Source organism: Labrus bergylta, chromosome 14, assembly GCF_963930695.1.
Source record: "Labrus bergylta chromosome 14, fLabBer1.1, whole genome shotgun sequence".
In the NCBI taxonomy this organism is placed as follows: Eukaryota; Metazoa; Chordata; class Actinopteri; order Labriformes; family Labridae; genus Labrus; species Labrus bergylta.
Genome location: NC_089208.1, coordinates 24,869,968 through 24,893,669, shown reverse-complemented (window position 1 = coordinate 24,893,669; position 23,702 = coordinate 24,869,968). Strand labels below are relative to the sequence as shown.

Sequence of the window (23,702 nt, the reverse complement as noted above, 5' to 3'; positions counted from 1 at the left end):
TGTTATAAAAATGGCTTGAAGTCTATCTCCTCATTGATGGCTGGGTTTATCATGCACCACAGGCGAGAAGTATAGAGCTGTGTTTTTAGACATCTTTACAAAATGTACAGCTTGTCCAGTGGCGATTCTAGAATCTGCTGAGGCCCAAGGCAAAAAATTGAAGGGCCCCTCCACCCACTATTATATCTAGCAGCTTCACAACCCTCTTCCTCTTCCAGTGGTTTTTATTGACCAACTTTGGTTTTCACAATAGTAATACATGATATGCTAAGTAGGCCAATGAGAGTTAGTGCTGTCAGATAGGGCCCCATTAGGGAGGTTTCCTACTGTCAATTGCAAAATTTGCTCATTTTGAGATACTGCTGCAGTTTAAAGGTTGCCAGCCCATGGAGGGGCCCCAAGCAGTTGCTTGCCTTGCCTGTTGACAAGCAGCGCCTCTGAGCTTGTCATGTCGTTGTGTTGCATTGACTAAAGAAAATGCATGAAGAAGTGCAAAGAGAAAAGAAAAAGAGAAGTATTAAAATGGTATTTAACCCACTTCTGTGTGTCCTCTGGTTTTTCAGTAAGCCTTCATATTAGAGAAATAGATTAAGATGTGTTTGCTGTGGCTGAGTGTAATAATTTGAACTCCATCAGAATTATTATTATAAGTAAACAGTTTAAAGCATTTTACTGAGCTGCACAGGCACACTGAGTACACTCTGTAATAAATCTCTCAGTCTGCGGACATTGAAATAAAATCACTTTATCGGTCCGAACGCTGACCCTGTGTCTCTCCATCTGGCATGAAATGATACATTAAAGCATCAGGTCAGTATCTACCTTTCTTGGTGGCAGAAAACACAGATATGCAGGGGTATAGTTGTATTTTACAACCTCTAAAAAAAACAACAACCTGACTCACATCACTGATAGCAAAGCAGCATTTCCATCATCCCGGGCCTGCTTATGGGGCTCATCTGAATATGCAGCGGTGCAGAGCTGAGCCACATGATGATAACCTCAGATGGCTCTCTTCCTTCAATGACGACGCATAATTTGAAATGTCGGATGGGCAAACACCCCCTCCTCCCTCTATCTCTCTGTCTGTCTCTCTCTCTCTCTCTGGCGGGTCTCGATGTGCTAACGAGTGTGCGAGGGGGAAATCACACAGCGTAGACAAAGCTATGCCGCCATTCCGCCTCGACTAATTTGCCTCTCGGCTGCTTAGCATTCTAACGCTGCCGAGAGGGAATCCCCAGGAGCCTATTATGCCTATTTTGTTGTGAATTAAATAAGCGCTGAAGTGCCGCTTATTCCAATGTTATTTTAAATCATTAATTTTCCAAAGCATCTGGTTCTCACGATGGCTACAGTGTCCCCAGAGAGCAGAGAGAGTGAGGGAGAATGTTATATGCATGTTGTTTGAGAGAAAATTCAGCCACCCTGCATGCAGAGAGGTGATAAAATATTTCTCTCATTTATGCAAAATCACTGCCTAATGTTTATATTTCAGAAGAGAGAGTTGTGACTAAATGACATGCGGTGGGAGGGCTTTTTATAAGTAGCTCACTCATGACATACATCTTAACCTGTTGTCTTTTTGTAACTGAACGGTGATTGGTTTTGAGCTACGTTTGCTGTTGTTGAACCTAAATGAAAGGCCTAATGTGAAATAAATTTGTCTCTTCCCCAGTTCCACCCACCATCCACCCCTTTGAGTTCCCTCGGTTTTCCATCGGCCAGCGAGTGTTCATCCCCTGCGTGGTCATGTCCGGAGACCAGCCCGTCTTCATCACCTGGCAGAAGGACGGCAGACCGATCCCAGCCAGCCTGGGCGTCACCATAGACAACATCGACTTCACCAGCTCCCTGCGCATCTCCAACCTCACGCTACTGCACAACGGCAACTACACCTGCATCGCACGCAACCAGGCCGCCGCTGTGGAGCATCAGAGCCAGCTCATTGTTCGAGGTGAGGAGGGGCAGATTTGGGTGAGAGAAAAGGAGGTTGGTGATGTTACAGAGAGTAAGGCCATGATATGACTGAAGCATGCTGTAAGATACAGACATGTGCATAAAGTCGTCTGCAGGGTTTCCACACAGGATGAATAATTATGGGATTTGATTTTATTCATTTGCAGGATTATAAATAATAGACAAATAGGTTTCTAGGCTTCTACCAAATTCTGTTCTTAAGACTAAAGAGGGCAGTAAGAGCAAACTGAATGTTACAGGCAACAGCTAGCGTGTGACTGAACTCACACTCACAACATCAGAGCATGGCAAACAGATCTGTTACAAGGGACATCTAACTTTACCACATCCCAGAATTCACAAGGAAATACGTTTGAGGTGAAATGCCACAACACCTTTCAAAAACATTTAAGCATAGCGTCACAAATAAACCAATATTAAGCTTATGTAAAAATGTTAGATGTATAACTTAGTTTAGCTGTAAGAGAAGAGAACAGTGTCCTGCCTGTTGAAACTATTTAACATTCATGGCTGCATTTTTCTTTACTTTCAAGGACAAAGTGAAATAACCGGGCCGCACAGATGCTATAAAATGGAAATTAACAATATTATATCATGACAAAGTATAAATTATTCAAATGTGGAGGAAGCAGCAGTTAGGTTGACAGTTGAATGTTGTTCAACTTTCTTTGTGAGAAGTGAAAGCTGCTCATCGTACTTATTCTACTCTTTGATTTTTAGGTTCTCTTTCTCCCTGAAAAACACTATGAACCCATTTATTCATATTCCTTCACCTTATTGGGGACGATGAGAGATTTCTTTGAAAGTTAGCTGCACAGACGATAAATGCTAACACATGATTATTTTTGATTTGCAGTTCCTCCTAAATTTGTGGTGCAACCAAAGGATCAGGACGGCATCTATGGGAAAGCTGTGATACTGAACTGCTCCGCTCAAGGCTATCCTGTTCCTACCATCCAGTGGGAGTACTCTAAAGGTAAGCACACAGCACGACACACCAATAACATCCTTGTGCTTCATACACATATTACATAAGCAGAGGTGGACAGAAACAAAGTGCAGCTACTTCAGTTCTGTACTGAAATACATGTTTTGAGTATCTGGACTTGAGTATTATTTGGGGGGAAACATATTATTTTCACTCCCCTACATTTGAAAGATAAATATCATATGTTTGACTGAACTACATTTCTATGAATAATCTCGTTGATCTGAAGGCAGCTGTTGAATCCGATCAGAAAGACAATACACTGTGTTTGTGTAGTTCTGCGTGTGTTTTGTCCAAGTGGTGTCGCCGTACCTGTACGTTGCGAGCATCCAGGAATGTTGAATAAACGTCAGATCAGGCCGTTCATTTAGTGGTGGTGATGACGGCTACAGCAGAGACAGGAAGGTGATTCTCCAGCAGAGCACCCATGTCCTTATCTTCAGCCCATGTTTGAAATGGGACTGTTTTCTCTCTGTGTAAAACCCGGCTGACATTTTCCCTGCTCTTCAGGGATTTTTATTTTTTCCTGCAATAGTTCCTTTTATTTTGGAGACGCAAATCTTAAAACATGGATAATGTGAGTTTAATGACGTTTACTAAATCAACATAGCAACGTAGCAGAAAGTATTCTTCAATGTACTCATGCATTGTCAAAATACAACAATGTTTTGAGATGGTTTTTTAAATAGTTTGGAAAGCAAGTACTCCAGTACTTTGACTAAAATACTAATTAGACTGAGCAGGTTTCACTTGTATTGGAGTCACATTAGACCAGGAGTGTTTATACTGACTCAGGTTATGAAGTTGTGTACTTTGTCCACCACCAGACATCAACTGTCTGTTCCTCTCAGGTTTGGTAAAACTTCTCTCTCTTCTCTTCTGACTCTCCTGCTCGATTGTTTGTTCAGATTTTCTGTCCTCCAGCGAACTTCTTTTCAGCTTTGGATTCTCTTCTACAAATGCCAACACAACAAACATAATGTACACAGCCTTGAGGTTGAATACATAATAACACCCACACCAGGTCCAAATAAGAACAGTGAGATAGAGAGCAGGAGCAGTACAAGGAGACGCTTCTTTTATTCCACTGGAAGAAGAAGGAAATAGATGTGAGATGATGTAATGTAATGCTGGCTGGACATGTGAACAGTGTTTCTTTTCAACAAACCTGCAGCAGCATGGACTTTCATAACACCCAGATATGACAACCTTACTTATTATAATCAATGACCAAACTGAGATTACTGTGATTTCTGATGTACAATGAAGTAATGACATATTCTCTGTATTGATGACTCATCCCTGGTTAAAGATGAAGGCCCGTCCAGTTTATTTGGATGCAAAATGATGTTTCCTACATGTCAATCAGAATCTGCTTTATTGGTCAGGTTTGTTCACACTTACAAGGAATCTGACTCGGGTTAACTTTGTCCTCTTTTCATAAACATTAAACCTCTTATATTAAACTTATTTCTATGAGCCTGCGTTATATTGCTGGGCAGTTTTGAGGAGTGCAAAGGATGCTGAACATTTGTATACAAACACATGGAGAGCTTTTCTTCAAACATGGCACCAACATCAACATCAGTAGTTTGTAAAAACCCTGATTCCACTCTCTCTGTTTTCTCACACAGGTGCCGGGGTCCCTCAGTTCAAACCCATCGCTCTTAACTCAGGCTTTAGGATAGAGGTGTTGGTAAATGGTTCTTTGTTCATCAAGCATGTGCTGGAAGAAGACAGCGGCTTCTACCTGTGTCGAGTCAGCAACGACGTGGGAGCCGATGTCAGCAAGTCCATGTATCTCAACGTGAAAAGTAAGTCCGACAGAAAAAGGCAACATCCCAAGATCTTGGGATGTTTTTTTACCGTTTGAACTTTGATCTAGTCGACGCACCTTTTTTTTTTTTTTAACTTCTGAGGGTTTCAGGTAATATTAAAGTTTAAACTAAAGAACAAAGGTTAAATGAGTTGAACCGGTCCTGGCTGTGTCTGTGACAGCGAGGGCCACCAGCAAGATGCCATCATGGTCGCTTGCTCTGAGCTTTCTGCCTGAATGAATCCCACGAAAGCAACGCACAAAAAAGCCACTGCCACTGAACACATCTCTTGGAGAAAGTACAGCATTTATCCGCTGTGTGGCCAAGGACTTAGCTCCCCTCCATTAAGCCCTGAATTCTGCATGCAGGAGGGAGCTGCCATGTGGAAAAGAGCGCTGAGAGCGAGATGGAGGAGGAATAGGTTATCCATGTCCAATCCAATCCTATGTCATTCTTCTCTCATCTCCTTTGTGCTTTCCTCTCTACACTTCATGTTTTCTCTGATACTGTAAAAAGTACATTCTACCTTAAAAAAGAGAAAGAAAAAGAAAGAAAAACCTGCCTCTTCAGTGTGATGAACCCTTTCCATGCAATCTGCAATATATGTTTACATCCTTCCCATCATGCCTGACTGATATTATATCTGCTCAGCTGTAATATTCTGACTTTAAAAGATTAAAGCCAATTAGAGAGCTTGACAAAAAGCAACAAATATTACTTGTTTCAGTCATATTTTTGGGCCTTTTGCCTTTATTAGATAGGACAGCTGAAGAGAGACATGTTGGGGTAATAGAGTGAGGGGTGACATGCAGCAAAGGGCAGAGGTCGGATTCAAACCCATGGCAGCTGCAACAAGGACTACATGGGGGGTGTGACGTAACTGCTTGGCTATCTAGCGCCCCTCTACAAACTACTTTTGAGGGGAAATTTTTAAGATCTTTCCCATACAAGCACAATCAAAACGTTTGTTATGCAGAAATGAAGTCTTTATTTTAGAGTTGACACACATTTCAAATATGGAAAATTTAACTTTTTAAATCAAAATACTCCAAATAAATCAGCATACTGCCCTCTTCAGGTTGAATGACCATTTTGTAACTCATGAGAGTCTGATTCATGATTAATACACCCTAGCGTCCCAGAAGGAGAGCTGCTAAAAGCGGGGATTTCACAGTCTGCATACATTTTCTTGATGCAGTACAACACAGCGTCACAGATAATGTATATCTAAATTCCACAGAAATGCACACGCCTGTGAGTTGGAGCTTATGGTAGTGATTATGGCTTTGCATGTTTGTGTGTCTGCAGTGTCTGGGTTCTCATTTTGATCAGTCACTGCTGGATGTGGCTTATGCCCCCGTGGCTCTTATCAAGCCGCAGCAGAGCGCTCCCTGCTGAGAGTCTCACTGTCTGCGAGTCGCAGCCAAATAGGCTATGGCTCCGTCGTGACCCGTCCTGTCTGCACGCAGCCTGACACGCTCCCTCCCAGGACACATACACCCAGAAACACTCTTATTTCCTTCTAGTGTCTTTTACAACAAATTACAAGTAAAGAATCTTTCTTTAATAATACCCTGATACCTACTGTCTGGTGCTCGTTCTCCATGTTCTACAATTGTTCTGTTTGACTTCACTTAACAAGAGGAAGACATTTTCACTTTTGAATTTCTTGGAATATGAGATGATAAATAAACCAGCATTTCTAACAGTTATTTAAATCAAAAGCACAAAACTGCTGAGTGACGATTGGATATTATTTGTACAAAAGAGTTTTAGGGCATCAGGGAGAAAAGTCAACATGTTTGGAAAAAAGGCCCAATATATAGAAAATGTGAATGTTTGATTATTAGTACCAGGCATAAGACAAACATCAGAGGAGGAATCATTTTATTTGATAAGTATTTTTTTTGTTTGTTTGATTTTTGTCATCTGAAAATCAAGTCCAAATACGGAGGAGAAAGTTGTCATTTTGAGAAAAGTAGAGAAGGGACCGATCTGATCTAATATCTGTATCTCTGTATTGGGTCCGATAATGACATCATTTACATATCGGACTGACGGCGCCAGCTCATGTCACCGATCAACAAAACATTCTCTACTCGTACAGTCTCGCTTTGAAGACATTCAGACTGAACCACAAGTGCCCAAAAATCGTCATGACAACGTTCAGATCAGGATGAAACAGCTCCTTCTATATGTTCCAAAAGTACAATTCTTGAACTTAAGTTTAAAATGTTTGATTTGAAAACCTAACAGCTGATGCTACTTCCTGTTTGTTTGTGAAGCCACTGTGGTGCGATGCAATGCCATGATGGGTTTACTACTACAGCTTTGTGTAGCCTCACACCTAATACCAATAACAACAATAACCCGAGTAATTATTCATTTAAAAAATATCAGAATCAGTATCGGTATCGGTATCTATACATGTGTGTCGGAACTGAATCTACATCTCTCTAGAGAAAAGGGTCGAAATCTCAGAGAGCAAGTAAAACACACCGCCAGTTTATTGATCTTTGTCTTTTTCTGTCTTGTAGGTTTTGTGTGAGTCTGTGAATGTGTGTGTGTGTGTGTGTGTGTGTGTGTGTGTGTGTGTGTGTGTGTGTGTGTGTGTGTGTGTGTGTCCCTCAGGTGCTCCTGAAGTGTCAGGCGCTTGTTGTGATTGCAGGCCTCTCCTGATTTGTGACGCTGTGCTCTGTAGTAACCTGATTCCCTCTGTGTGCCAGGGGAGCCACACCTCATCTTCTCCTGTGTGTGTGTGTGTGTGTGTGTGTGTGCATTAACAAGGAGCTCATTAACCCTTAAAGCCTCTGTATGTGTTTAAAAGCGACAAAGTCGACACTGTGCAGTCCGGTTTAAAGTCTTTGGCTGTGTTTCTGGGTAACATTGTAGTCTTTGATGTCGGGTACACTCTGTGCTGTTTTCATGTTGTTTATTCAGGCCAGCCTACACCACTCGAGCGCTGGCAGCTACTTAAGAGGCTTAGGAGCCAATTAGGGAGGCACACAAGCTGACGCACGCTGAAGTGCTCACGTGATGGATAGTATGATCTCGGCTGTGTATTATTGGCTGTCCGAGTGCAACTTGATGTATCAATAAACAAACAGGGGGGGGGAAATCAATAGACTCAATCAGAAACCCCTGAGATGCATTGTCCGGACACATGCTATCAGGTCATAAATGTGGCGCAGGTGAGCAAACACACACACACAAAGATGGACATTTGCACACAAAGGCCTGCGAGCGTTAACGCAAGGACAGCATGTAAAGGAACAGATAGGGGTGCAGCACAGTGCAGCCATTACAAAAGAGTAATGGGCCGGGAGGCTAATGCAGTGGTTCAGATAGATCCCGCTCTGCAAGGCCATTGTGGTGGACTCCCCGGGAAATGAATTGCAGCTATTGTGATGTCCTAGCTTGGCACTTTCATTGTTATGAGTGTCTGTGCATAGGCTAATGTCTCGTCATAATACACCATGCATCATCCTGCATGAAAACTGCCGCTGCACTAACAGCCTGCAGAAATTGCTTGCACTCACTGCACCGAGTGCTGCATGTGTGAATGTGAGTAGATGCACTCGTGTTTATGTTTATTTTTATTGTAGTAATGAGTTTTTTGTCGTGTCATAACATTGGCTTCAGACGGAGGCTTAAACAAATGCTTTTCATGCAATTTCCAGTCAAGCATCCCTACCATCCAAAACAGATGCAATTCAGTCAATTCATTACCAATCCACAGTGGATGCTATCAGAGTCAGTCAACAGCCACTCAATGTTTATCAGGGCCAATTAAGACCAATCAAGCCTATTAGACATCATAATGTCGGCAGACGCAGCAATGAGGGCCGAGTACTTAATGAGGCTTCACTGAAGAGAAGTGGTAAACGGTCTTGTGGTCACTGAGCAGCACAACGTCCTTCAGACAACCAGAGAGAGAGTCCCCTCTTCCTCTGATCTCTATTTCTTTCATCTTATTTACTCATCTGCATCCAAGCCCCCTCTCCCCCCACACACACACACCTATGAATCGGCACAGAAGCACGCCCGTTCTGCAGGCATACATTTGGTATCATGCTCCATGTCCAAGCCAATTGTGCAGCTAAGGGAATTATTTCAGTACATTGCATGCGGGCGGCCAGTGAACCAGTCATCTTTGTGCTTTCGCCACAGAGCTCTTCCCTTCCCCCGCACCCACGCCGTCTCCTCCCCAGCGCCCACTTACAGTGTGCCTGCAGGGCAGGGAGCTATACGCATCTCAGCTCGCCCTCTCCTGTCTGGCCCCCATTGAGCGGGGGCGCCCTGTGGGTAACACTGAGCAGCCAGAGACAGAGACACAGTGTTGTGTCGACTAGCATCTCAGTCCTCAAACGAGGGGGATACACTAAATGTGCTTTTTCTTTAAAGAAGAAAGCACTGAAAAAGGTTTTTGATTTAAAACACAACATTAAAAATACTCATTTGGTAACCGTAGAGATTCAGACACTCAGAGAACTTCATGAGTGAACTGTTGGTCAAAGCATTTTCAATGTGACATCAGCACTATTCTTCAGTCTTATGAAGATTCATGGTCATCTGTTAACATATAATATGAACTAATGTAGTGTAGTTTTAAATGTCCCAATATATTCATAATGAACAGCTGTGTGACATGCAGATAAACACATCATGCATCTATCTCCCACACAGAATAATCTTCAACATGTCATTGAGCCGTATCTCTTTCATACCTCATCAGGTGAGAAGGTGGATATCTCTCACCTGATACTGTGTTACTCTTACTCAAGCAGCCGCAGCTCACAACAACATATGTCTATAACAAAATAAGTCCCCAGTCGTAAGCTAATGTGCAGCTACGCTCAAGTTTGCTAACCTACATGAAGACTTCAAGAATAAGAAAAAGAGCACATCCCTGTGTTTTTTGGAAAAACCCCGGTAAACCCCCTCCCACTCCAACCAGCTACAACCATAGCACCAACAATTTATTATTCATTGTTACAATAACTGCTTTTTCATCATTACCAGGCAGTATCTGTATGTTTGCTATAACTTGAAGGGTTTCTGTATTTGAGTGCCTGAGCTTCTGTGTGAAAAAAATCTGCTAAACTGCTTTTCATCATTTTTTACAACAATGACAGCAGACTGAAAGAATTCACAGAAAGAACACAGCCAGAAATAATCAGGTTGAATCATTAACATGACATAAATTTTATTTTTTTGCCAATGCATTTCAAATGTTCAAACTACACCTCCATGTGACGACTGAGAGAAATCTCAAAATGTGGTCCTGTTTATTCAGAATAAGTAATACAATAAGATATCCAGTTAGACAGCTCTGAATTCAAGTAACTCATCAGGTATTCATTTGATGTCATTCCCAGTTAAGGAAGTTTAGTTTTCCCTCTTAGGGCGTTCATTTGTTTAACTAATTCTGCTGAAGTAAAAGGTTAAATCTCACATCACCTCATTTGTAGACTAAATCATCATCATCATGATTAGCCATTTTCTTTTCTTCCAATATTTAATCTGGATGAAATGATGCCTCAAAAATAATAGAATCTTTTTCTCTGTCTCCTCACCTCTCACATCTCATTGAACCCTCTGAGGTGGGCTTACTGCTCTCGTCCCCTGACCACACATGAATAGCACCGCACTGAAGTAGCCTTTCTCATATAATTATGTGTTATTATAAATCTCCTGACTCTTTCGCCATTCGGCTAATTCTGTTTTCCACACCAGTGACACCACCAGTGAGGAACATTTTTTTCCCTATTTGTAACTCCTTTTTATTTTTGTCCTGCATTGCGACATTGAGGCCGTGATTGTGTAATCATCATCATACTCCTGTGGAAATCAATAGCAGGTCCATGTTCTATTCCTGGCTACTAGAAATGGTCCTTTTTTCTGAGAGAGAGAGAGAGAGAGAGAGAGAGAGAGAGAGAGAGACTGTCCGATGCTGGTTGGCATGGTAACCTGGCCAGGTGAAAGGGAGCCTGGGAGAAGGGATGGATGGAGAGAGGGGGTGGGGGGGGGGGGCTTTTGTCTCACGGGAGCAGCCTATCAGCAGCCAGCCTATCCCCCACAATCCCCTGCAGGCTTAAGCGTATCATCACTGCCCTCTGGGTTGCTGTGGAGGAACAGGGCTCTCCTCACCTCCACATAAAAAAACACACACACTGTGCGGTGCAGTAAACACACTGCGCAACATTATTCTGTGGTTTTGTAATAGCTGGGATGTTGATGTTTTCTTTTCTAAGCTGCACATACAAAATATTCGATGTGTTTTGGATCTGCAGCGCACTGACAAACACTCTGCAACACACTGACTGGGCTGTGCAAAATGAGGCATCTCACAATTCATGTTTTTAATGTTATATTTATTGCAATAATTTAAGTAGGCATACGCTAATACATTTAACGATGCATTAAGAATATCACTGAAGGATGGATGAAGGCAGATGGTGTGTTTGTTACTGATAATATTTCCACCTTTTAAGCTGAACTGAGACATTCTTATGTACATTTTACTGTTGATTATTTGACTCAGACAATGATTCAGTGACACTCGATATTCTTCTCTCTTTTGGAAACATTGGAGCAAATGTTCTCACACGTTTGAATCACTGTGGGCTCTTCCACTGTAATGATTTCATCTCTGAGTTGCCCTCGTGTTCTACAGACTTTATTGAGACATCTGGTTTCATTGCAGGGAGATACAGCTCCTGTATCATCTTTCATCAGAGGACTTCTTTGCAGTCTGAGCAACAGGAATTAATATTTTCTCATATCAATTTAAAATATGTGACGAAAATATACGATGAGTATAGCGGCTGCGTTAAAGAAAAATAAATCTAAAATGTTAAAGATGGAAGTCATACATTTAAGAGAATAAAGTTGTTAATTTACGATATTATACTCTAATAAAGTAAACCTTCACTAGATGCTCCACATTCCTAATTTTCGGACGGCGGTGGCTGCTGCTCTTCTGCCTAACTATAGACTAAAATGAAACGACTTTATTCCCATAAATTTACAACTTTATTCTAGTAAATGTACAACTTTATTCCCACAATATATTCTTGTATTCCCGTAATTTATTCTCCTTTATCCTCGTAAATGTATAACTTTCTTCTTTTCCAGACTTTATTCTCATAGATTTCCGAGTTTATTCTGGAAATCTCAGATTTGTTATCTCTTTAAAGTGGCCCTAATGCTCCTTGGTAAAAATGAAACCCCTTTCTTGAAGATTGACATGACATTCATTAGATATGTAACTTGTAATGTTTCTAAGAAGAAGAACATATTTGGTCTGATTATTCTTGAAACCCCTTTCATTTTAGGTTTAAGTTTACATCTGATGCTGTTTTTGAGAACCAGCTCTCTCTAGCATGAATACACTCCCACCTGAAGTCAGCCAGCGTACAACATAAGTTAACTGAGATATACACCATAAGATGTGCTTTGTTCTCACAAACTGTTAGATCATTTCAGCCTGCTTATAAAGCTCAGAGTCTGAAGGATTAAAACTAGTGTGAGCACACCTTCTTCCTGATACTAAGGGACTTAGTGTGCTCTGATTTTCTTTCTGTTTTTCTGAAGTCATCATGCTCACAGTGAACAAACATAATCTTGAACATGATAGTGTTTGCTGAGACGGCAGCCAATGAGGGGCATTTGAAGATCTCAGCACAAGTTGGCTACAGACACATTAACATAATTTTGAACTTAAGGTGAATCAATGTGAGTCACAGCTCTTCTATAAGATTTAAGATCCATCACCTCTGGTGTCAGGCAGCTCAGCTCTCTCTGTATGTTGTGTGTGTTTTTCAGTGTGTGCTCAAACTAAATGAGACATCAGGGGAGTTGATGCCTAATGAGAGCGGGGACTCCCTCTTTCCCTCCTTCACCTACTCTCTGTCTTCTCCTCTCTCTTCCCCCTCACTGTGGATATTAAAGAAATACATCAACACAACAATTACAGAGCCATGTCGGTGTGTGCCTCTGGGCAGGCTCAGCTGCTCACACAAACATGCACGTTTGTGCAAACACGTATTAACATAGACACAAGCTCATTCTTGTACAAACACACGCAGACCCAGCGTCTCATGTCTGAGACCTCTTTATGTTGCACATGTTGTTGAGTATTTGATTGGTTCGTGTTCCTTCCTCTGTTGGCATTCAACTCAAATGAATCACATATAGAGACAGACAAGCAGCCACACTCACATTCACACCTACGGACAATTCAGAGTCTCCAGTTAACTTAACGAGCATGTGTTTGGACTGTGGGAGGAAGGTGGAGTACCCGGAGAGAACCCACACATGCACCGGGAGAACATGCTAACTCCACACAGAGAGACTCCTGTCAGTCGGGGGTTTGAACCAGGAAACTGTGAGGCAACAGCACTAACCACTGCACCACTGTGCAGCCCCTAGAATAATAATCCTTAGTTTAATTTAAAAAAATACAAAAGTGCAAAAACTAAAAATTGATTGCCAATGAATGGATTTCAGTAACTGTCATAGGAGAATAAATGGATGACATCAACTAACCCTAACCCTTCTTTGGTTTTATAAAGTACAGTTTTTTGGAAAGGATGCTTCATGTAAGGATTTTTAGAGCATATTTGAAATGGTTTCTGACAGTTTGTCAAACATAAATTAATCTATTTGGCCTTGAAAACATAAAAAAAATGGTATTGCTGCCTTTTATTCAGCTGTATACAGTGATGGGATAAACTAGTTTGGCGACTACCTACAGTAGTCCACAAATGTAGCATGTCTACTTTGAGTCTAGAAACACAGAATACAAGTTTTGTGTTTGAATCAATAAATAAACTCAGTGTATCGTATAAAGAGCTCCACATGGGTGTGTCTATCAGCCGGATAGAGCCACAGCTTTGAGATCAGAAGCAATCCCACTTAATCCCCCCCACACCAAACCAGTGACACCTCGTTTGGTCGACTCCAATTAGTTCACATTAGCATCATCGTGCTTTCATTCTCAGACTCACCCCTTTGAGGAGCCATTGTTTTAATTACAACCCTAATGCTCCAACGAGGGAACCTGCAGAGGTTTCCTTCTTTTGATATCTTAATCCATGACGGAGGAAAACACAGATAATCACCTTTTTTCTTTTTCCAATAAAACATGCTAGTTACTTTAGCTCTACTCAACGAGGAAAACTTGAAGATTAACATGACATTCATTACATATATAACTTGTAATATTTCTAAGAAGAACATAGTTGGTCTGATTATTCTTAGTTTATTCTTTGAAGAAGTTTTTTTCATGGATTAGTGATCCTTCTATTTAAACCAGTTTGTAGTATGATGGATAATGCAACAAATACTAAGAAGATCTTAAATCACACTACCAACATATTCACTTTTTACGAAGTAGATCATGGAGCCAGTTTTGTTTTTATGATTCCTTTATTGACCTTTATCTGACCAGAAAGACCCTTAGAGATTATAAAACTCTTGTACAAGAAAGACCGGGCCGAGGTGTCTGCCATCCAGAACCACAGACACATTCAAGAACAACTTAAAAAACACAACATGGGAAAATTACAGCCAGTTATTCAAATACACAGTAGCCTTTTAAGAAAAACATCCACATGAATCTTACACTGCGTTCTTGTGATACTCATAACTTTGTTAAGTGACATCAGTGTGTCTAACCAAACCAAACCTTTTAATGGTGTATCAATAAAAGCAGTGGTTATCAACTGGGGGGTTGGGTCCCAAAAGTGGGTCGCAGTGCCATTTTCAGTGGATCCCAAATGTGGGCCTGGGAAAAAAATGGTGTCAAAACGTCCGTTTGTTTTGATCCATCTCTTTGTTCTGTCATGTGTTGTTCCATCTGAGGTCCCAACTACACAGTTTTTAACTAAATAAATGGGATTGGTAGAATGAAAATTAAAATTTGGGTCGCAATTTCTCTTTAAGGAGTTGGAGGTGGGTGCTGGGACTAAACCAGTTGAGAACCACTGAATCTACCTGTTAGAACACCACAGATACCCCACAGAAGGCAGATCTGTGTCAATGAGCTTTCATGTCACCTCACAGGGTATCCCAGTCTGCCAGGGTGTCAACAACATCGTCCTGCGCCACCTCCGAGCCACTTACACTGCAAAATGAAAGGAGCTGTGCGCTCAAACGATAACGTTTTAAATAAAGCCTGAGCAGTTAGTTTCTCCCCCCACCCTCACTTTTCTAAATGAGCCTAACATAAAATTCATACTTGTCATGCAAAATAAATCAGCGTTTTATTCCACAGCCGAGCCCCAAATGGCTGCAGAGTGAATAAGAGATGAGGCTTAAATGTTTGCAACCTCCTGCCTGACACTTCTCATCACATCAGCCAGCTCATGCTTTGTGCGTGTGTGTGTGTGTGTGTGTGTGTGTGTGTGTGTGTGTGTGTGTGTGTGTGTGTGTGTGTGTGTGTGTGTGTGTGTGTGTGTGTGTGTGTGTGTGTGTGTATGTGTGTGTGTGTGTGTGTGTGTGTGTGTGTGTACATGGTAGTGAGTGTGTGTGTGAGAGCATCTGGGAGCAGGGGGTTGTTATACACTCTGCTGTAGGTGTAATGAGGCATGTATGTCGTTAGTGTGTTTAGTGTTGTGTCCTCAGAGTGTTGTTAGAGCATCACTGGTACATTGAGGACCCTCAGATACGAGATACACACCGAGGCTGCGACACAACATTAAAGGAAACCTGTATGTTTAGTTACAGTACATGAACTATGCAAGACTACACTTAATATTCCTGATCAAAGAAAATTATTTTTTCCATAAAGGCATCTCAGAGTACTTCAAAATGTTGCCGTTTTAATTTGCACATTTCAGCTTTTATGATTGTTTGCATTCAAGGTAGATAAATCACCAGTCTTGTACTGATGGAAAAAAAACATCCCGTCATTTCAGTGCCACAGGCCAGCTTTGCATTTTGATTGTTCAGTGCACTTATTCCTCAAAGGGGGACTAAATTTGTTCTCAACCTGGGCACTATGTTTTATATGTTTTGCATTCTTAATGTATACTGGGTGCAGAATGTTTTGGATATAGTTGAACAGCTGTCTCTAGCAGGGGGCCTTGAGTAGGCTGTCATGGCTGTAATTTAATCAACCAAGAGTTCTTTTATTCAGGTTCAAACTGCCACTAGAACATTTTCTCATGGACAGTGCATGTAGTCAGAGGTGAAGTGCAGGGTATACAGAGTATACCTTATTTTTCAGTCTCCATAGGGTATACACACTTCTTGATTGACAATATTCAGTATTATGATGCAGTTTTTTCTTGTGATGGTGAAGAGATGATCTCTCTCTGTTTCTCTCGCTCTCTCTCTCTCTCTTTCTCTCTCTCTCTCTCTCTCTCTCTCTCTCTCTTTCTCTGTCTCTCTCTCTGTTTCTCACTTTCTCTCTCTGTTTCTCTCTCTCTCTCTTTCTCTCTCTCTCTCACACACACACTCTCTCTCTTTCTCTGTCTCTCTTTCTCTCTCTCCCTCTCTCTCTCGCTCTTTCTCTGTCTCTCTCTTTCTTTCTCTCTCACTCTCTCTCTCTCTCTCTCTCTCTCTCTCTCTCTCTCTTTATGTTCCCCACCAAAGAGCTTCTTTATCAACATTTAATGAACTTCAGGGCACTTATTTACTACATTATATTGTTGTGGCTCTAGTGAATAAAAGCTAGCCTGAAGTTTATTTTCCTTTGATTTATATAAAAAGTATTTCATAACGTGTTATAGATTTATGAGATCTTAACACTTTGTTTCTCCATCGAAACTGTCTCAATGAAAAGTTGTTTTAAAGTGTTTTCATTCCTGTTCCCGTACATCCACAGATCAAGAACAAGGATCATGTAGACAACAAAAACTAACAGAACATATTCCTCTCCTCCTCTCTTCTTCTCAGTACCTGCCATGATTACATCATACCCCAACACCACGCTGGCCACGCAGGGCGAGGAGAAGAAGATGAGCTGCACGGCCCACGGAGAGAAACCCATCATGGTTCGCTGGGAGAAAGAGGAACGCATCATCAACCCCGAGACGAGCCGCTACGTGGTGTCAGTCAAGGAGGTGGGCGATGAAGTCATCTCCACCCTGCAGGTAAGAGATTGTGCTACCTGGAAGTCCCACAACATACTGAACTCTGAACATTTGTTTGTCTGTAGAAATTAGTTTACAGACAAAAATCCAGTTTTTACTGGATGGATGAATGGAAATCTGTTTGTTTGTTGTATTTAACTTCTCTTTCAACTCTCCTCATTCCTGTGCATTGATCAGATCATGCCCACAGTGAGGGAGGACTCCGGCTTCTTCTCCTGCCATGCCATCAACTCCTTCGGTGAAGACCGAGGAATCATACAGCTCACAGTGCAAGGTACAACCGCACCTGTGTCACCTTCCAAAAAACAACAATCAGTCAAATGATTCAGTGGAACCGTTCTCACCTCAACACTAGTTGCGGAAATAATAATTCAGCGACGCGAAAATAACAATAAGTATTTGTCGATCCTTGTGCCTCGTAGAGCCCCCAGACCCTCCAGAGGTGGAGATCAGAGAGGTGAAGGACCGGACTATCGCACTGCGTTGGACGATGGGTTTTGATGGCAACAGCCCGATCACAGGATTTGATATTGAGAGCAAGAACAAATCAGGTACAAGAACACAACATTTACACCATACATAAGACTAAATGATCTGTACAAGTCTTTTTTTAAGACTTATATGACAGTTAAGAGACTGAAACCGATGCAGATTTTAGAGATGATTACTGACATGGCGGTCTAAGTAGTGATTCTTGAACTGGATCGGATACATCTATAACCAAATGTATTGCAGGCAACCATCTGCTCAGCTACATGTCTACATACTGCAGAGAGGATTGTAACTAGCGATCAGCTTGTAAAAGGACATGATGGAACTATTTCTGAATCAACCCAAGCACTGTTTCATGAATGATATGCTCCTCATTAAGTTTTCTAACTGATGCATATCAGAAAAACGATACAGTGATACTGATATACGAGTGGTTGGTGGATATTTAGCCAACATTCACATTAGTCTGGCTCTATCTTTAACTCCTCCACACAGCATTGGTGAAACTGAGCAGGATGTAGAAAATAATGTTTTTGGTTGATAAATCTCCGCACTCACTTTGTCTATGAGCCATAATGTAATGCAGCCTGTCTTAATGCACTTAGCTGGATTTGACCTCTCCCCTGACTTCAGCAACCCCAATAAAGCTCACTCCTCTCCCCTCCGCAGCCTCCTGGGACACGGCTCAGAAGACCAAAGATGTTTCACCTCAGCTCAACCAGGCCACCATCATCGACCTCCACCCCTCCTCCACCTATAACATCCGCATGTTTGCCAAGAACCTGATCGGCAAAAGTGAGGCCAGCAACGAGCTCACCATCACCACCGACGAAGCAGGTGAGAATCAGCTGCGGGGAATGGGGTTTACCTTTTTTTCTGCACGGGACGTATACAGTCTGTGCTGCTTTCTCTACACAGATAATTAATGCACTAATGTTGGTTTTCACTCTTTGTACCCGTACACTAATAAATGAGGGTGCAGTAAGAACGGTTGATCTTATTTGGTACAACAAACCAAACAATCAGGATAACAAAAACCGGTGTAAAAGATCACAGTCACATTTGAGTGTGTGCGTCGAGTGAAAGATGAGAGGCAAAAGGAGGTAAATGCCGACTGAGTCAATTCATTAACAGCCCGGTGACATCAGCCCCATGGCTCTGTTGCATTATTGAACACACGCTGACCTCGCACTAAAAGCAGAACTTTTCAATTAGCGGCCTCAGTAGTAAATGTCACACCCCGGTCAATAGACTGAGGCTGGACCCCTTCTGCAAATTAGCCTCCCCCCTCATCCCTTCTTCTCCTGTCTCTCCCCCCCCCTCAGCAGAGCACTTCTTGTCACTCAGCAGCTTCCTATAGAAACACACATTTCAACTCACACAAATCTTTTCTTTTGTTTTGTTCCTTTTTAAAGATGTTAACATGTTTGCGGTTTCATAATAAAAACACGTTTGTGATCTGATTTCAGCTCCTGATGGACCACCTCAGGAGGTGCAGCTGGAAGCCCTCTCCTCTCAGAGTATCCGAGTCACCTGGCGGGTGAGTTAATCTGACCCTGCAGGTTCAAAATGTGTTTGTGTGTTTGCATGGAGTGAGTATGTGACTGTGTCGAGATGAACAGGTACAATCAGGTACGACAGTGCTGAGTTTTGACTTGGGACTGAAAGTCAGCTGTTTCCCAAAAGGAATTACCAACTGTTTTTAACTGTAAGTCGAGGAGTCTTTGAACTCAACATTTTACCTGCTGCTGCTTCAGGTGAGCAGTTCAGCACAAAGCAGTGCAGATCAGCTCCCAGGTGTTTCTTTGTTTTACTTTATGAATGTAAAGCAGAACATTAAAGTCAAATACTCAGTGTGCTCCGTTTGTATTTCTTGAATTAAAAAGTACATTTTTGTTGTGTATCCACAGTTTTTGTTAGCAGTAGCAGTTGCTTTTTACACACCTCGTGTGTTTTTTATATGAAGAACTGCATTCCATAACTTTTTGTGTGTGTGCAGCAACAAATGGCATTGTCTAAAAACCTGAATGTGGTCTTTCGGAGGTATTTGCATTGTGTGAAGATTAAATCAAGGTGTACCGGTTTCAATGTAGCCGCACCCAAATATTCTCATTGTACATGTAGCTGAAAGTCAATTGGCATATTTTCAAGCAGTAATCAATCTGGGAAACATCAGCCATTATCTCATGAAGATTCTGACCTTAGGTGTTTAACATTACGGTCTTCTGGACTCTCAGGCGATTACTGTATCTGTTTATTTATGCATACCTCCAAATCGCCCATGATTGGTTGGTTCTGCTTTGACTACAGAAATCCTGGTTGTCCCTGTATTTCAGATTTTGCATTGATGTGCAGATATCTGTTCATACCGTTCAATAAGTCCTTGGCAAAGAAAAACTGTGGGGAAGGATCGTTATGCTGATCACATACTGCAATAAAACTCTGACAGAGGCACAATCAGAAAAGCATTTGCATATGTGGCACAATGACTCTCTTCCCACTTATGAGTCCTCAAGGATCAGATATAAATACATCAATGATGCATTATGGGTGTGTTGATCTCTGTATATGTAGTTACACTATGATTGCTGTCAGGGGAATATTTGATGAACATAAGAGGGGACCTAACTTTGATTTTGAAGGACAACAAACTGCATAACAGAAAAATGCTACTGTCCTCAAATATGTGTCAATTAAAGCATTCCCATTTAGTAGGATGGTGTAGTAGAAGATACAAGCAGCAAAGGGGTACAAATAAAAAGTCTCTGGATTAATATGTCAATCTATTGTTTCAAATAAACCCTGTTCATTCGTCTGCAGTCACCCAAGAAGCATCTTCAGAACGGAGCGATCAGAGGCTACCAGGTGGGCTACAGGGAGTACAGCTCAGGTGGAAACTACCAGTTCAGTGTCATCAGCGTGGAGACCACAGGAGACAACGCAGAAACTCTGGTGCTGGACAACCTGAAGAAGTTCACACAGTACGGCGTCGTGGTTCAGGCTAGTAACAGTGCAGGAACGGGGCCTTCATCCACAGAGGTGGCAGCTACGACTCTGGAGGACGGTAAGGGAGGCAACATACAAAACTCACTGAAATATGATTCTTTAGGGAAAGCTCTGAACAATAGAAAAAACATTGTTGTACACCATAATATGAAGTCATTTTTTTAAGGTGACACTAAAAGCACCAAAGATTCTACAAAGACATGAGATGTCATACATTTAATATATTAGGATCTGATGATTTCAAAGTAAAAACATCCCAGAATTGGCTGTTCTCAAAAAGCAAGACATCACATTTGAAAGATCTGTGAGGATATATCGCACCCTGGTGGAGATCAGAGGGTGCTGCAGCATGTTGTCAGAGAGTTTTTTTCATTATGTGTCTCTTGCCCCCCCCCCCCCCCCCAGTGCCGAGTCGTCCTCCGGAGAACGTCCAGGCCACAGCCACGTCTCCAGAGGTCATCTCTCTGTCCTGGCTGACTCCTCCCAAAGACGCTTTGAACGGGAACCTGCTGGGTTTTAGAGTCATCTACTGGGCCAACCTGCCTGATGGAGGTACACATCTTCTAAAAAAAAAACACAAGAATACTGTTTCATACAGGAGGGATCACTTTTAAAGGTTTTGAAATTAAGTGCTGCTGACATTGTCCAGAAGAATCTGCACTTTATGAAAATACAGTAAAAACTAAAAGCTGCTTGATTGTAATTTTACTAGGAAAGATTCCTATTATAGCTTTTTCACTGCAGACTATGACCACAAAGCTCCTACAAAACATGCACACACTGAACTTAAATCACTCCTTGAGTTTTATATGTAAAAACAAACACCAAACAACATTTGGATCTTATTGAGATTTCAAAGTTTTTCAAATATTCAAGTAAGCAACTTGAAGAGACACAAAAATCACTCAAGATGTTGAGATCTGCATGATTCAAGGTTGGCTGTGGAGTTTTTGACTACTTGAAGCACTTCTGTATTCTTAATCTATAAATTGGCCTTACTTATGTTTAATGAAATGCAAAAAAGACAAATGTCACTGCTTCAAATCAGTCCTGTGTGCTTACATCATCTCAAGAGCATCTATCAGACATGATTTTTGATCCTGTGGTCTCTGCTGAATCCAAAATGTCACGAGTTAAAAATAAACTCTTAATAGATCAGAATCAGTTTGATTGGCAAGTAAGTTAACACAGACGAGGAATTTGTCTCGGTGTTTTTGGTGCGAAAACCATGAGTATAAAAGGTAGAATAAAAGAAGCAGAAAGCTAATGAAAAGCAGTAGTCCTACTTTAACTTAATAGAATAAGATGTACAAATAAAACAAACAAAATGATACACAAGATGTAAAACAGAAGAGGTATACAGCTTTTCATGGAGGTGCAAGGTGTGCAAAGTGTGAAATAAGACAATGACTTACCATTTACAATAAAAAGAATACAGTGGAACGTATTGCCATTGAGTAAGCAATAGTACCGGTAATTCAGGTGTATTCTGGGTACCTGGGTAATCTCCATTATTGGCCAACAGTCTGCATGTTCCTGCTGAGGGCAGACAGCGTGGCATGCTGTCGTCACATGCCGGTTTGTGTCAGAGGGATCGGTTGTGACAGCTCGATTACCTCTGACCCCTTTACTGTCACATCATGTTGGCCGGTTTACAGACCGTGACCACTCCAGATCTGACAGCCTGGACTAGTTTGCATGGTAACAGTCTGCTGCTCTGTGGAGGAAATATCACCATTATATCATTTGCAAATGGTTCGGCTCATGTTTTATGCAAAGTGAACAGGTTTAATTTGTGATAAAACACTAGTTTTTGTTACCTCTCAATCCTTAGTAATCATCAGTACATCAGTGACTGACCAGCAGAGGGAGACATGAACACACTCTAACAAACTGTGCTGCATATTGTATCTGTTTGTTGTTGGGATCACTGTAGTATCACAGTGGTTGATGTGTTTTTTTTTAAGATAGACACAGGTCATGCCTATTGTAAGGTCACACTAACACACATTCAAACACACATTCAAACAGGACTAGAACCCAGAACATAAAGATATAAACGATTAAATTTCATGGCTTGTAGTTAGATGATGGCAAGACAACTAATCAACTATCCAAGCAACACCTCTCAATGCTTCTATGAGGAACTTTTGTCGACTTTGGCGCCCCCTGTGGACAAAGTGCAAGTAGTATTTTCAAACATAAAATCTAACTCTGCTTTTTTGTAACAGTCCAATGTATCATTCATCACTAATCTTGTTTCTGATTGCCTTGATGAATTTTGTGGATTATAAAGAGGCATCAGTATTAACCTCAGTCTGTTTCATAATCAGCTCAAACGTCTTACATGGGCTTCAAGTACAAATGTACAATTTTAAGTATTGTGTACCTTTAACTGACTCGTTGCTTCAGGTTTGATTGTGGTATTTATTTTTATTTTTCTCCGTGTCCAGTAAAGCTGGACATCAAGACAACAAGGCAAACACACGCCCATGCATAAAATGTATTTAACTGTACACATTACATGTCTGCACTCCCGCCAGCGTGTGCATCTTTCAGGGGTTAAGAGTTGATAGAGTAGACGATATAAAGGAGGAAGAAGACATTGTTAAGTAGGTGATTAGACGTTAAGAGAGACATCAATAACTCAACTCCAAGAGCTCAGATGAGCAGGTTGCAAGTCAAGGCCAAGCACTTCCTTAGACCTTGGACGTGGGCTTGTTTAAACTTTATGAATGAACATGACGTCCAATCCAAGGCTGTGATATGACACCCTCGAGCATTACATCTCCTTTAATGTACCTGATCTGCTGTATAATATATCCATTACAGGTTTGCACCAGTGGCAGCTTGTCATATCAGAAGAGTATTTACACTCAGAGCCTTTGATTAGACGAGGCCTTTTAGCAGACTTGTCCTCGCTACATTAAACTGTATCCTCTCTCTCTCTCTCTCTCTCTCTCTCTCTCTCCTTTCTTGTTCTCTGTCCATCAGAGCTCGGAGAGATCAGGAACGTGACGACCTCGAAGCCCTCTCTGGAGCTGGACGGACTGGAGAAGTACACCAACTACAGCATCCAGGTGTTAGCCTTCACCAGAGCCGGAGACGGAGTCCGCAGTGAGCAGATTTACACCCGCACCAAGGAGGACGGTAGGAAGACTTAAGTCACATCATCTGAAATAAAAGCTTGTTTCTCTCTGATGAATGTGCCGGAGACTGAATTTGACTCACTGCTGTAGGGCATCGAGGAATTAGAGCAAGTCTGCTCCTCACATTAAATTAAAAATGTAGGTCTTTTGCTAACTTGGCGATATTTTCCAG

At 41.6% G+C, this 23,702-nt stretch overlaps 1 protein-coding gene across 8 annotated transcripts in view; it reads left to right on the top strand.

Annotated features, from left to right (window-relative positions):
• dscama (Down syndrome cell adhesion molecule a) overlaps window positions 1–23,702 on the top strand; it is a 111,198-nt gene that overhangs the window by 74,436 nt on the left and 13,060 nt on the right. For all 8 annotated transcript variants that reach the window (XM_065962802.1, XM_065962799.1, XM_065962798.1 and 5 more), the window contains 11 exons: window positions 1,676–1,954; window positions 2,834–2,953; window positions 4,600–4,779; window positions 16,687–16,883; window positions 17,061–17,157; window positions 17,306–17,434; window positions 18,045–18,212; window positions 18,845–18,915; window positions 20,196–20,439; window positions 20,787–20,933; window positions 23,376–23,531. In XM_065962802.1, the coding sequence (XP_065818874.1) occupies window positions 1,676–1,954; window positions 2,834–2,953; window positions 4,600–4,779; window positions 16,687–16,883; window positions 17,061–17,157; window positions 17,306–17,434; window positions 18,045–18,212; window positions 18,845–18,915; window positions 20,196–20,439; window positions 20,787–20,933; window positions 23,376–23,531 (1,788 nt within the window). The remainder of the gene's footprint in view (window positions 1–1,675; window positions 1,955–2,833; window positions 2,954–4,599; window positions 4,780–16,686; window positions 16,884–17,060; window positions 17,158–17,305; window positions 17,435–18,044; window positions 18,213–18,844; window positions 18,916–20,195; window positions 20,440–20,786; window positions 20,934–23,375; window positions 23,532–23,702) is intronic.